This window comes from Camelina sativa, chromosome 10 (assembly GCF_000633955.1).
Source record: "Camelina sativa cultivar DH55 chromosome 10, Cs, whole genome shotgun sequence".
NCBI lineage: Eukaryota > Viridiplantae > Streptophyta > Magnoliopsida > Brassicales > Brassicaceae > Camelina > Camelina sativa.
The window spans coordinates 7,695,390-7,707,152 of NC_025694.1; the positions used below are offsets into that span (position 1 = coordinate 7,695,390).

The window sequence follows — 11,763 nt, forward strand, 5'->3', positions numbered from 1 at the left end:
ATAGTTTTGTGTTTGCTCTAGGATGCTTGAGAATAGGAGCATGAGCTATGCAGATGGACTTGTATTGATACCTGCAGACGACTTGTTTCTCGTTCAAAATGTGCAAAGGATATGCATTTGTGATACAGGTACTGTTTCAGATTTGAGGGGATTTCGCATTAAATGCTATAGGATGTTACTGATATTTTTGCCTCTTGTATCTAGAGGAATGGGTGAAAAACAATGATGTTCTCTTGTTCTGGCAAGTGAAGCCAGTTGTCCACGCCTTTCAGGTTATATGCAAACCTCTGATTATGTTGAATAGGGAGTCAACTTTTTCTTCTCTTGGTATCGTCCATACAGATCATGACTTGTTGTATAATTACATCCAGCTCATTGAAGAAGGACCATGTGAGGACTTGTGCGCTGATGGACAACCTGCTAGCTTTAATGAATGGATTCTACCTGCAAAAGAGTTTGATGGCTTATGGGAAAGGTCTGTCTAGAAGTATAGTCTTGCCCTCGTTAGAAAGCAGTAATGGCTCTGAAACAGTTTATTCAGTGGTTGATCTTTTTGTTTTGTAGCCTAATATATGAATCTGGACTCAAGCAAAGGTTACTACGTTACGCTGCAAGTGCGTTGCTGTTCACGCAGAAGGGTGTAAATCCAAATCTCGTTTCATGGAATAGGTGAGGGAAGTTTGCATGTTTTGCAGTACATACTATTCTCCTAACTTACCTACCAATTCTTATTTATGTTTGCTTCTGTTCGACATCATGAGATTGTTATGCAAAACTTCAGATAACTGAGTTGCTTAAAAAGCTGAATTTGTTTCATGCGGTTTTGTTTGTTCTTTGGTGACTAAAGTCTGATATTTTCCTTTCTTGTGCCCTGATTTTTAACTATTTAGCCTTCATGATTTGTTGAAAATATCTACAGGATTATTCTTTTGCACGGACCACCAGGGACTGGCAAAACATCTCTCTGCAAAGCGTTGGCTCAAAAGCTTTCAATTCGGTGCAACTCCAGGTCCTCTTCTGGACATAATCTTAGTCTGTCAGATTCATATAGTGACTGTATTATCTCGTTTATCTTTCTGTTTTGATTTTGATTTATGTTTCCCCTATCAGATATCCACATTGCCAATTGATTGAAGTCAATGCTCACTCTCTATTTAGTAAATGGTTCTCTGAAAGTGGCAAGCTGGTATGATACAAAATTATCCTTTCTTTAGCTCTTGTCTTAAGTTTTCCCTTCAGCATGCATTTAACGCAGTAGTTTTGTTCAACAAGCTGACTTTGTACTCATAGATTATTCCATGTTTAGTAATATCACAAGCTTCACCAACAGTTGTATAGTGATCCGACCTATCTTAGAATAAAAACTATATTGGAATATTATGTTATTCTCACTATGTCTACTAATTCCATAATATAGGTTGCCAAGCTTTTCCAGAAAATCCAAGAGATGGTGGAGGAAGATGGCAATTTAGTATTTGTTTTGATCGGTGAGTTATGATTTTATCTTAGAATTTTATGGTTGCAGGCTTATTTATCCCGTCAGGCCTGAGATTATTTTGCCTGCAGATGAAGTTGAAAGTCTTGCTGCTGCTAGAAAAGCGGCTTTGTCTGGCTCAGAACCTTCAGATTCTATCCGGGTAATCCAACTAACTTCTAAATTTCATATGCACCTAGTATTTGGCGAAGGAATTAATTCTTAATCCTAGAAGACCAAATCTTCCTATGTACTTTGCAGGTTGTGAATGCACTACTCACCCAAATGGACAAATTGAAATCTGCACCGAATGTGATCATCCTTACAACATCAAATATAACTACTGCTATTGGTAAGCTGGTTTCCCATTTTGATCCTGTCCTAGCCTCATGCTTTTTACTCTTATATTAGTCCTTATTTTCATCCGGATGATCTCAGCACTAAGTTCGCAATAGAATTATGACTTTGACTTGCTACTAATATAAATGCTTTACCTTCTCAGTTCTCAGTCTCTCTGAAACTGTGTTCCTCATTCAGATTTGTGAGATTTCTCACATCAATATTCTTGTTACAGATGTTGCTTTTGTGGATCGAGCCGACATAAAAGCTTATGTTGGGCCTCCAACTCTTCATGTTCGTTATGAAATATTAAGGTCTTGTGTTGAGGAATTAATAAGTAAAGGGATCATCTCAAGTTTCCAGGTACCACTTAAGAGCACCCCATACACGTTTCTAATTCCACCGTTTCCTGTTAACACTGAAGGAGGAGAAATTATATCTTACAAGCTTCATGAATCTTGGTATAGGGCTGTGATGGATTCTCTATTCCAAGCTTTTCAAGTTTGAAAGAAAAGGCAAATGAAAGTGAGGTTCATGATACAAATTCAGTTCCCTGGTTCTGTAAACAGCTGATAGAAGCTGCAAAAGGGTGTGAGGTCAGTCTTTGGGAATACTTTTATACTGATTGTAGAGAAGTGACAAAAGCCTGAGAATACTCTGAAAAAACTGAGTATGATTCGGATCAACTTCTTAATGTGCAGGGTTTAAGTGGGAGATCACTGAGAAAACTTCCGTTTTTAGCGCACGCAGCACTTGCAGATCCATATAGCCATGATCCAAGTGAGTTCTTGTGTACAATGATAGAAACAGCTAAGAGAGAGAAGTCTGAACTGCCTGAATGAACTTTTTTTTTTAGTGAGGTCATAAACAAAGAGCAGTAGAAATGGTTTATTCAGAAAAGTGTTAAGCTAATTTTTGATTTATGCATCTCTTCATCATCTCAAATTATGCATCTGTTTCACCTTCTATTTTAATATTGGCATAAACTAAATAGAAGGTTGGGCTCAAATGTAGAGTTAGTATCTCAATGTTGAGGAGAGAGACTCTCTCTCAGAAGGTTTCTTCTACCTCCCTATGGAAAAGCTTTTAAGATCCTCCTTCTGTGATTGAATCAAACAAAAAAATGTTTAATGGGGGGCATCTCCTTAATCACTAGCCATTTTGTTTTGGAAAGTTTCCACACAACTCACTTGTGACCCAATCATTGAGTTGACACTATCAACATTGAATTGGTTTTTTGCTTTACTCGTCTCTTCTGCCAAGCTTGTTGCTAGAATGCTAGACTTTAGGGGTTGTTTTGTATTTGATTGAATAGAGAAGTCATGCTTCTAACTAAGTCTGGAGATCTATCAAAATTTTTTGTTTTAACAATAATTATGTAGTTTTATATTTTGAGTAGCAGTTTACATAGATACTAACACTAATCAAAAGAAGCCAAGTCCTCTGATTTTTTTTTACAATAAAGTAATCTGATTTGTTATATACTTTCATTCTTGTCAAAGTCATCTGAAAATCTGAAGGCTAAGAAAAAACGAGGCATGAAAATAAATAATAAAACAAAGAAAGAAAGAAGAAAAAAAGGAAGAGACAAGACAGAGCTGAGTAGATTCGAACAAGAAACGTAAGGCTGACATTAAACCTGACATAATAAAGCTTGATTCCCCAAAAAGTCCAATATGGAGATGAAGAAGAGAGATGAGGAAGAAACGAGAGGCTAAAGATGAAAAGGAAGAAGAAGAAGATGAGAAGAAGAAGAGAGTAGAGTTGATGAAGGCAGCTGCACAGGCTTGGCTCAGCCACTCCCAAACCTCTAAACACACGGTTTTAGAGTTCGAGGCGCAGAGGAAGCACGCTTTTATCAAAGGCAAAGCTTCACGTTTCAAAACGGAGGCCTTGTCCACAAAGCATCATCCGTCGTTTTTGGGTTGGGAATTCGGACAGTCGCTGTGGGATCCTTACGAGATTATTTCGGTCTCTAAGAAATTGGAACGTGAACTCACTTTAGAAGAACAAACCTTCAAGAAGAAGAAGAAGAAAAATAGCCTTAGAAGTTTGTTAAGTCTTTCTTCTTCAAGGAGATTTTAACAAACCCATTATGGTTACTCCCTTCAAACTTGTAAATTGTTCTACAACAAAACGTGAAATCAATTATTAGTGTCTTACATTGTCCATAGGTTTTGCTCACAGTTGTATCCCGCACCACAATCACATCCTCAAAACAAGGTTTTCAATGGTTGCAACTTGCAACAGATAGAATAGAAAAGACTAATTGCCATGTGACATTATGGAGGGAGATGAGCACCAACCAAGCAGAGTGAACATGTGACATTATGGAGGGAGATGAGCTTCTAAATGTATATTCAACACATGTCGCAGAGGAATTATATAGACCGAACCATTCCTTCAACAAAATAGAGCAGAAGAATGACATAACCAAATCGAAATAACTAAATGGAAATATAAGTAGGTAAAACTCCACGTCTTATATAAATAAATAGTAGTAACATTCAACACCAAAAAGGTCCAAAGCAAAGGAAGACACCATGTTGTGACGCAGCACGAAACCGAACTAGAGAGATCAGGTTTTATTTATTTATAATAACATAATAATTATTCCTGATAGATTAGATAGATAGGTAGAGTTGCCAGAATTATTATTAAGCCTCCTTCTCCCCTGTGAGGAGATCCATTACCACACCTTTGATGCTTCCATTGTTCTTCTTCAGCAGTCTCTTGTTTGTTACATCATCACAAAAGCCCTGCACAATCACAACATTTTCAACATCCCGATCTCTGTTTACCAAACTGTTAAATTCACAAAGTGCAGACACACTTACCATTTCCTGAAGCTCCTCTAGGATAGGATCCCACTCGCTAACTCCACAAAGCGCATCAACAGATTGCTCCAAATTGTATTCGTTGTCCCTCAAGATCTCCTTGTTCAAATCTATCTCCTTGAAACCCATTTCCTCGAGCTCCTTGAGCATGGTTATCTCAACGTCATTCCTCTCCAAATCCTCTTGAAGAGGAACTGGGATGTCTTTTGTAGATGAAGAATCACCAGACAAGATCTCAACAGCAGGCATACTTGGGAACTCCACCATGTTAAATGATGAAGATGAAGATGAAGGAGAATGACTTTGAGGGATAGCAGGATGAACTTCACCAACCAGCAGGTTTTCTTTTTCCGGGACATGTGGTTCACCAACTTCTCCCTCTATATCAGCATCTTTCTTTGTCCCGGGATTGACATTGGAGCTGCCAGGTTGAGCTGACTCACAATTCATCATCCCTGTAAATTCGCTTGAAAAATTTTCATCAGGGGAGGGGGAGGCATTCAAGTTCAGTCCATGAAACTCATTCACAACAGTATTCTTCAGGGAGGCATCAACCTAACCATGCAAAAAAGAAAAATGGTATTGAAGACATTTCATAGAGTCAAAGAATCAAGGAAACAAAGAGCACAGAAGTAGAAAGTACATGTATCAACACCCAAACACGTTGACCAAACTTATCACCATCAGAGGAAGCCATTCTCCAATAAGAATTGTATCGGCCAGGTGACTGTGGTGCAATAAAATCAACTTTCACATCAAGCTCACCATTGATAGGCACACCCCCCTCTGGAATCTGCCATAAGTGTAAAGAAAAATAAATAATTAGTATTATATACACAAACAGCTATTCTCGGTGTGTAGAGAAGACGCTAACTCAACGGCGTGTAATTGAAACAACAATTGATCTGTTGTTAGTGGAAAGAATCAAGAGAAGAAAACAAATGAGAACTAAGGAAATAGTTTATAACCTGCAAATCAACAGACAACGAGTTGCTGAATCTGTCCCCACCGATCCAGACAATCTGTGTGCCACGAGGCCACACCAACGAACCATTGTTCCTCATTTTCCAGATCTTAGTGAATGGAGCGGATGGAGCAACAACTGTTCCATCAAGTACATTCACATCAAGGACAAAGCGACTGTCTAGTCTAGGCCGGGTACACATGAAGTGTAAACCGAAAGGATGTGACATCTATAAGGAAAAAAAGAAAGATAAGATTGCAACATAGGTATCAGAGAGAGACGCACAGAATAAACAAAAAGAAATGGAATCTTAAACATAGGAGAAGAGTAATACTTGGGCACGTTGTTTGATAGGATGCATATGTTGAACAGATACGGGCTTATCCATTCTTGTGTAATCCCCCTCATTACCCATCACCGAAAAGCAGATGTTGCAAAGATCATAGTCTTCCTTACTGCAAAATATTCACCAGAGAAACAAATAAGCACAATAAGTTCTAACATGTCTAGTTCTAACATGTCTATAGTCACTACAACAGTAAGTAAGAGATGTCCTTACACCATCGATTTAAATCTAGGCCCAGTTATAGGAAGAACTCCACATCCATCACAACGGATGCCCTTATGGAATACACCCAATGAGGTCCAGTAATCACCGTTGGTGTTCTTTTTAGAATGGCATCCACGACGAGCATGCTTGTTGAAGTTAACAGGATAACGAGAAGAGTCATTCACGGTACTGCCACTAAAGGGACACTCGTTGAAACTAGCACCCAGTCCAGAAGGGGTTGGCACATGACCAGAAGTCTTTGAATGAGAGGGTTCAGTCATATTAGCAGGTTTCTTTCCGGTCTGGGTCCTCTCACCAGCGGAAGGAACATCCCTGCTCAGGGAAGGGCCTGAAGAACCAGGCTTAGGAACAGGGGAGTCCTGAGGAATTGAGAGCTGCCCTAGCTTTGAGATGCAATCCAGCATCTCAGCAACAACAGGACTAGAAGTTGCAGCTTTCGATGCAAGGTCCATATACACCTTCGATATGGTATCACGCATAGGGTTAGGCACAGCCATCAGAACATCATTTAAACCCTTTTGGATTTTGGAAACCGGGTTCTGACTGTAGGGAATACCGGAAGGTGTCGAACTCCCACTACTCTCAGGAGTAACAGGGTTAGTGGGGAAGCCAGTCTTCAAGAGCACATTGATCTTCAAGAACTTAAGACGCTGATTGGTAACATCAAACAGATCGTTGTCATCAACGAGGGCCACCACATCACCATCCTCATCAGAGTAAGTCAGAGAAAAATCGGCACCAACAGAGATGTCAAAGAGAGCAGCGATCTTCTCCTTAAGACCAGCAATGTCGAGATCAAGCTGTCCATTAGCTTTAACAGGCACCCTGAAACGCCTAAGCACACCTCCATAGCTAACCTGTATGGATCCATCCACAAACAAAAATAGAATCAGTTGAATGAAATAAACAAAACTATGCAACATCAGGTTGTTACAGTAAGAAGCGATCCCAATCAAAACATACAAGATAGAAAGAACATAACATATAACAGGCTAAAGCGATCCCAATCAAACAACCTTGACACTGATTTGAAAAACCAAATTACGTTTCCAAATACGATAACAATCCAAGTTTTAATCATTCATAGGGCTTATAATTCGAAATAGACTTAAAATTGCAAAGACACAGAGATAGAGCCGATCAATAGCGGAATTTGAAAACAAAAGGACCGATTACAAGTAACAATAAAGCTCGTAAACCTAGAACAAAGATAAAAAAAAACATGAGAATCGAGACGATCGCACGGAGAAACACAAAGAATCATCGACAATTTACTGATAAAGAAAAAAAAACAGAGGAGAAGAAAAGTGTGACAGATAAAAGAGAAAGAGAGAAAGGTTTGGCTAACCTTGACGACGAGTGCAGTAGCAGTAGACTCCATCGGATTCAAGCTGGGGAGAAGAGAACCAAAAGAAGGGAAGCGCAAGGAAGAAGAAACCCTAATCGACGATTGAGAGAAGTAATCTCGAGAGAGAAAGAGAGAAAGAGAGAAAGAGAGAAAGGAAAAGATTTATTAGGATGATGCAAAAGAAGCGTACCCGTAATCCGCTTATATCGTAAACCAACCCGGAGGAATTTAGACCGTCACGTTTATATATATATATATATATAAAGGATAAAGGATTCTCTTCTGTCTCACGATTGATTTAATTTAATTTAATTTCATTTCATTTCATTTCATTTAATTTAATTTAATTTCATTTCATTTCTGACTTAGCCTACAAGATTTTGACTTTTCTGGTTACCACTGCCTTATCCACTAAGACCAACATCAATTCTATTAGATATTTTCTTTTTCTCTTTTAACTTTTTTTTTAAAAAAACTAGTATTTGACCAATTCTAATATAAATATAATACTTTTTATTTTATTTTTAATCCAATTAATGAACATTTAGTATATTATTTTATTTTATTAAACCGTCTTTCACTCATGCCGACCTCAAAAAGAACAACCTCTCAAGTCTCATTTATTTTGAGAGTTTGATAGACTAACAACACCAATTCCAAATTATATATACAATTTCATGTTTAAAGTCAGAACAGTAGTAGAACTTGGAATTATCATGCGGAAATGATCAGAACGATACCAAACTAGTTGGGATGGCATACATAACTTCAGTCTCAACGTTAAACAAAAAAAAATTGGAATCAAAGTAGCCTAGGACGTCATGTAAGATGACTCCCGCACTCTGAGAACATAGGAAAACGCAGCAATAAAAAAAAGCAACGGCTTAAACGAAACAAGGTCAGTCCAATTGCCATCAAATGTATACTACAGTAAATTATGCATATTCAAACAAGTGACTCAAAATATATATAATAAACCCTCATGAGCAAATACTTTTGTTATCTGATTCTGCCAATGCCTCCTCGGATACGTCTCCCTCTCAGCAATCCCACAAGCTTATGTGCCTACGAAACAGCTTCCTCAATCGCCATATCTCACAAAATGCAATTATCCTCAGCATCGCAGCTCTTACTACCCTAATAAACACAAGAGAGGCCAATCTTAGTTTCTCTCACCTGTGAATCCATGACCAGTGTTTCTCCCACTCGTACCCCTTTGCTGTTGGTATCCACCATGCCTTTGCTGCCCCTGTCCCTTCTCCCTGTATCGTGGACCTTCTGTATCTTTCGATTGTTGTTCTCGGTTACGCTCTCCATCATAAGTATGAGAACCAACAGGTTTGTATTCATAATGCACATTTTGCTTCTGTCTATCTCTGTTTGAAGTTGGCCTCTGATGGTGATGGGGCATATTCTCTTGCGCCGCTAAACCCCAGCCTCCTTGTGACTCATGCCCTCTTCCAAATCGTCGACCCTGCCCTGTGTTCTTTTGGAACATACTATTCGGATTATGCTCAACCTGGACATCCTTANATGATCAGAACGATACCAAACTAGTTGGGATGGCATACATAACTTCAGTCTCAACGTTAAACAAAAAAAAATTGGAATCAAAGTAGCCTAGGACGTCATGTAAGATGACTCCCGCACTCTGAGAACATAGGAAAACGCAGCAATAAAAAAAAGCAACGGCTTAAACGAAACAAGGTCAGTCCAATTGCCATCAAATGTATACTACAGTAAATTATGCATATTCAAACAAGTGACTCAAAATATATATAATAAACCCTCATGAGCAAATACTTTTGTTATCTGATTCTGCCAATGCCTCCTCGGATACGTCTCCCTCTCAGCAATCCCACAAGCTTATGTGCCTACGAAACAGCTTCCTCAATCGCCATATCTCACAAAATGCAATTATCCTCAGCATCGCAGCTCTTACTACCCTAATAAACACAAGAGAGGCCAATCTTAGTTTCTCTCACCTGTGAATCCATGACCAGTGTTTCTCCCACTCGTACCCCTTTGCTGTTGGTATCCACCATGCCTTTGCTGCCCCTGTCCCTTCTCCCTGTATCGTGGACCTTCTGTATCTTTCGATTGTTGTTCTCGGTTACGCTCTCCATCATAAGTATGAGAACCAACAGGTTTGTATTCATAATGCACATTTTGCTTCTGTCTATCTCTGTTTGAAGTTGGCCTCTGATGGTGATGGGGCATATTCTCTTGCGCCGCTAAACCCCAGCCTCCTTGTGACTCATGCCCTCTTCCAAATCGTCGACCCTGCCCTGTGTTCTTTTGGAACATACTATTCGGATTATGCTCAACCTGGACATCCTTATTGGTAGATCGGTTTTGCGACTGGGCTTGTTGTGTATCAGCTGGTGTCATTTTCTGTTCTGTAGAAACCCCTTGATGCTCGTATCCAGCAACATCTTTTTTCTGAGATCCATAAGTTTTCTCCCTCGTACTTTCACGACCTCCATACTTACCTGTCCTATTAGCTGTATGCCACACTTGATCTCCAGGGCCACGGCTTTCTTTTGAAGCAACGGGAAGATCTGGTTGACTAAACCCCTGGCCAGAGTTCTGCATATGAGCTTTATTGAAATCCTTCTTATTGGCTTTTTTAGGGTCACCATAGTTACTTCCTCCATCTTTGTTGCTTCTGGAAGCATGCTGCTTGCCGTGAATGCCCATTCCTTGATCTTTTCCAACAGCACTTGCTTCCACTTCTTCAGCAGCAGAGTAATGCGTTTCAGGAGTCATATACCAGCCATCGTTCCATCCATCATCATTACATGTGGTTTGATCCTTAGAAGAAATTTTTTCGGTTTGATTACTAGAGTGATAGTTCACTGTTCCTTGGATGGGTTGATTTGAGGTTACAAATTGGCCATCCTCCAAAGCTTTAGTAGGTGCTCCAGAACCTCTCTGGTGCCATGATCCATGTTCTCTACCATGCTTTCCCTGCCTACCATTCCCGTGTCTTGACTTTGAAGGAGATCTAGATTTGCCTGCAGTTGAACCAGAAGGTTGGAGAATTCCTGTACCTTCACCTCCACGATTATCTTTCTGGTTTCCATTATCCGACATCTCTGGAGCAGCAGCGGTTACATTTTTACTGACAATTTGCTCAGCCATTTCCTTTACAATGGGTTTCGCTACATATCTTTCAATCTCCACTCTTTTACTTTTAGAACTAGTCTGCCCTTGATGCTGACTCTTCGAAGAGGTGCCAAATTCAGGGAGAGTGTTCTGACTCCCTACACCTGTTGAAACATCAGCTTTCTGCTGTGGATGTACCGGAGCCCACATAACAGCATTGTTACCAGGAAATTTCTCTGCAGGCTTATTTACCAGTGAGTTTCTTTGAGTCCTACGCACATGTTGAGATTTCCAGTTGTTTTTTGCTCTGTTTTGAGAGTCTTCTTTAGTGAAGGAACTGATTTGTTCAGACGAATCACCAGACACTTTGATATCCAAGCTTGGAACTGAAACAGACCCCAAATCCATTTCAACTGCCCTTGTCCTACCAGCCTCAATTGACTCATCTCCTGAATTTTTTTCTTTTCCAACGGCAGCTCTTGTCGTATTCAACATTGTTGTCTCCTCAGCCTTGTGTTTTTTCTTACCATTCCTGTTATTTTTTCTTTTCGTGAAAGTTGACTCCGTTGAAACGCTTGACGTTACTGGCATGCCTGAATTATGGCTTGACACACCTTCATTAACAACCTGAGGAGATGGAACAACATCGAACACCTCTATAGTAGCAACAGAGCTTCCTGCCGTTTTTTTCTCAAATACCTGCCTATACCCCAAACGCTTTTGTTTTAAGGCAGTGCCATCACGATCACGTGGAAGATTATCCTGTTTGGTAGGGCCCACATTATTTGCATATTCTGTTGAAGCCCTCGTGTTTTTCCCTGATCCTAAAGTAGGTTCTACGGAATTTGCAGCTGCAACAGTGACTGGTGAATGAGACCCAGGGTCTTTTGGCATGTCAGAAAGAGAAGCATTAGATGCAGCTTCCATGTTCTTGACTGAACCTTCCTCAGATACTTGGGAACGTCTATTCAACTCTTCTAGTTTTGCAAGAGCCTTAGCCCGCTGATCTCTTGCTCTTTCTTCCTCCTCTTTCTGCCTCTGTTGAGCTCGCTGCCTGGCTAACTCTCTCATCGTAGAACGCTTTAAGAGAACATGACAAACACTCAGTCAAACAAAAAAAAA

The 11,763-nt window shown here is 39.8% G+C and overlaps 3 protein-coding genes across 4 annotated transcripts in view; 1 reads left to right on the top strand and 2 right to left on the bottom strand.

Annotated features, from left to right (window-relative positions):
- The window catches only part of LOC104717805 (pachytene checkpoint protein 2 homolog), a 3,482-nt gene extending 575 nt beyond the window's left edge, over positions 1-2,907 (top strand). The window contains exons 3-14 of one of the 2 annotated variants that reach the window (XM_010435435.2): positions 22-128; positions 205-272; positions 372-475; positions 565-669; positions 920-1,009; positions 1,111-1,186; positions 1,418-1,487; positions 1,567-1,637; positions 1,736-1,826; positions 2,049-2,176; positions 2,281-2,409; positions 2,515-2,907. In XM_010435435.2, the coding sequence (XP_010433737.1) occupies positions 22-128; positions 205-272; positions 372-475; positions 565-669; positions 920-1,009; positions 1,111-1,186; positions 1,418-1,487; positions 1,567-1,637; positions 1,736-1,826; positions 2,049-2,176; positions 2,281-2,409; positions 2,515-2,655 (1,180 nt within the window). In that variant the 3' untranslated portion in view covers positions 2,656-2,907. Of the gene's footprint in view, positions 1-4; positions 129-204; positions 273-371; positions 476-564; positions 670-919; positions 1,010-1,110; positions 1,187-1,417; positions 1,488-1,566; positions 1,638-1,735; positions 1,827-2,048; positions 2,177-2,280; positions 2,410-2,514 lie in introns of both variants that reach the window. The other variant, XM_019231183.1, reaches the window with a different exon arrangement.
- Positions 4,272-7,753, bottom strand: LOC104717806 (protein NBR1 homolog). The gene is made up of 7 exons (XM_010435436.2): positions 7,534-7,753; positions 6,174-7,042; positions 5,949-6,069; positions 5,619-5,843; positions 5,294-5,443; positions 4,651-5,205; positions 4,272-4,572 (listed from the first exon to the last, which is right to left on the bottom strand). The coding sequence occupies exons 1-7, from the start codon at positions 7,564-7,566 to the stop codon at positions 4,471-4,473; spliced, it is 2,055 nt and encodes a 684-aa protein (XP_010433738.1). The 5' UTR covers positions 7,567-7,753; the 3' UTR covers positions 4,272-4,470.
- The window catches only part of LOC104717807 (protein MODIFIER OF SNC1 1-like), an 11,303-nt gene continuing 8,617 nt past the window's right edge, over positions 9,078-11,763 (bottom strand). Inside the window, 1 exon segment of the mRNA XM_010435437.2 lies at positions 9,078-11,721. Within this exon segment, the coding sequence (XP_010433739.1) occupies positions 9,505-11,721 (2,217 nt within the window). The 3' untranslated portion in view covers positions 9,078-9,504.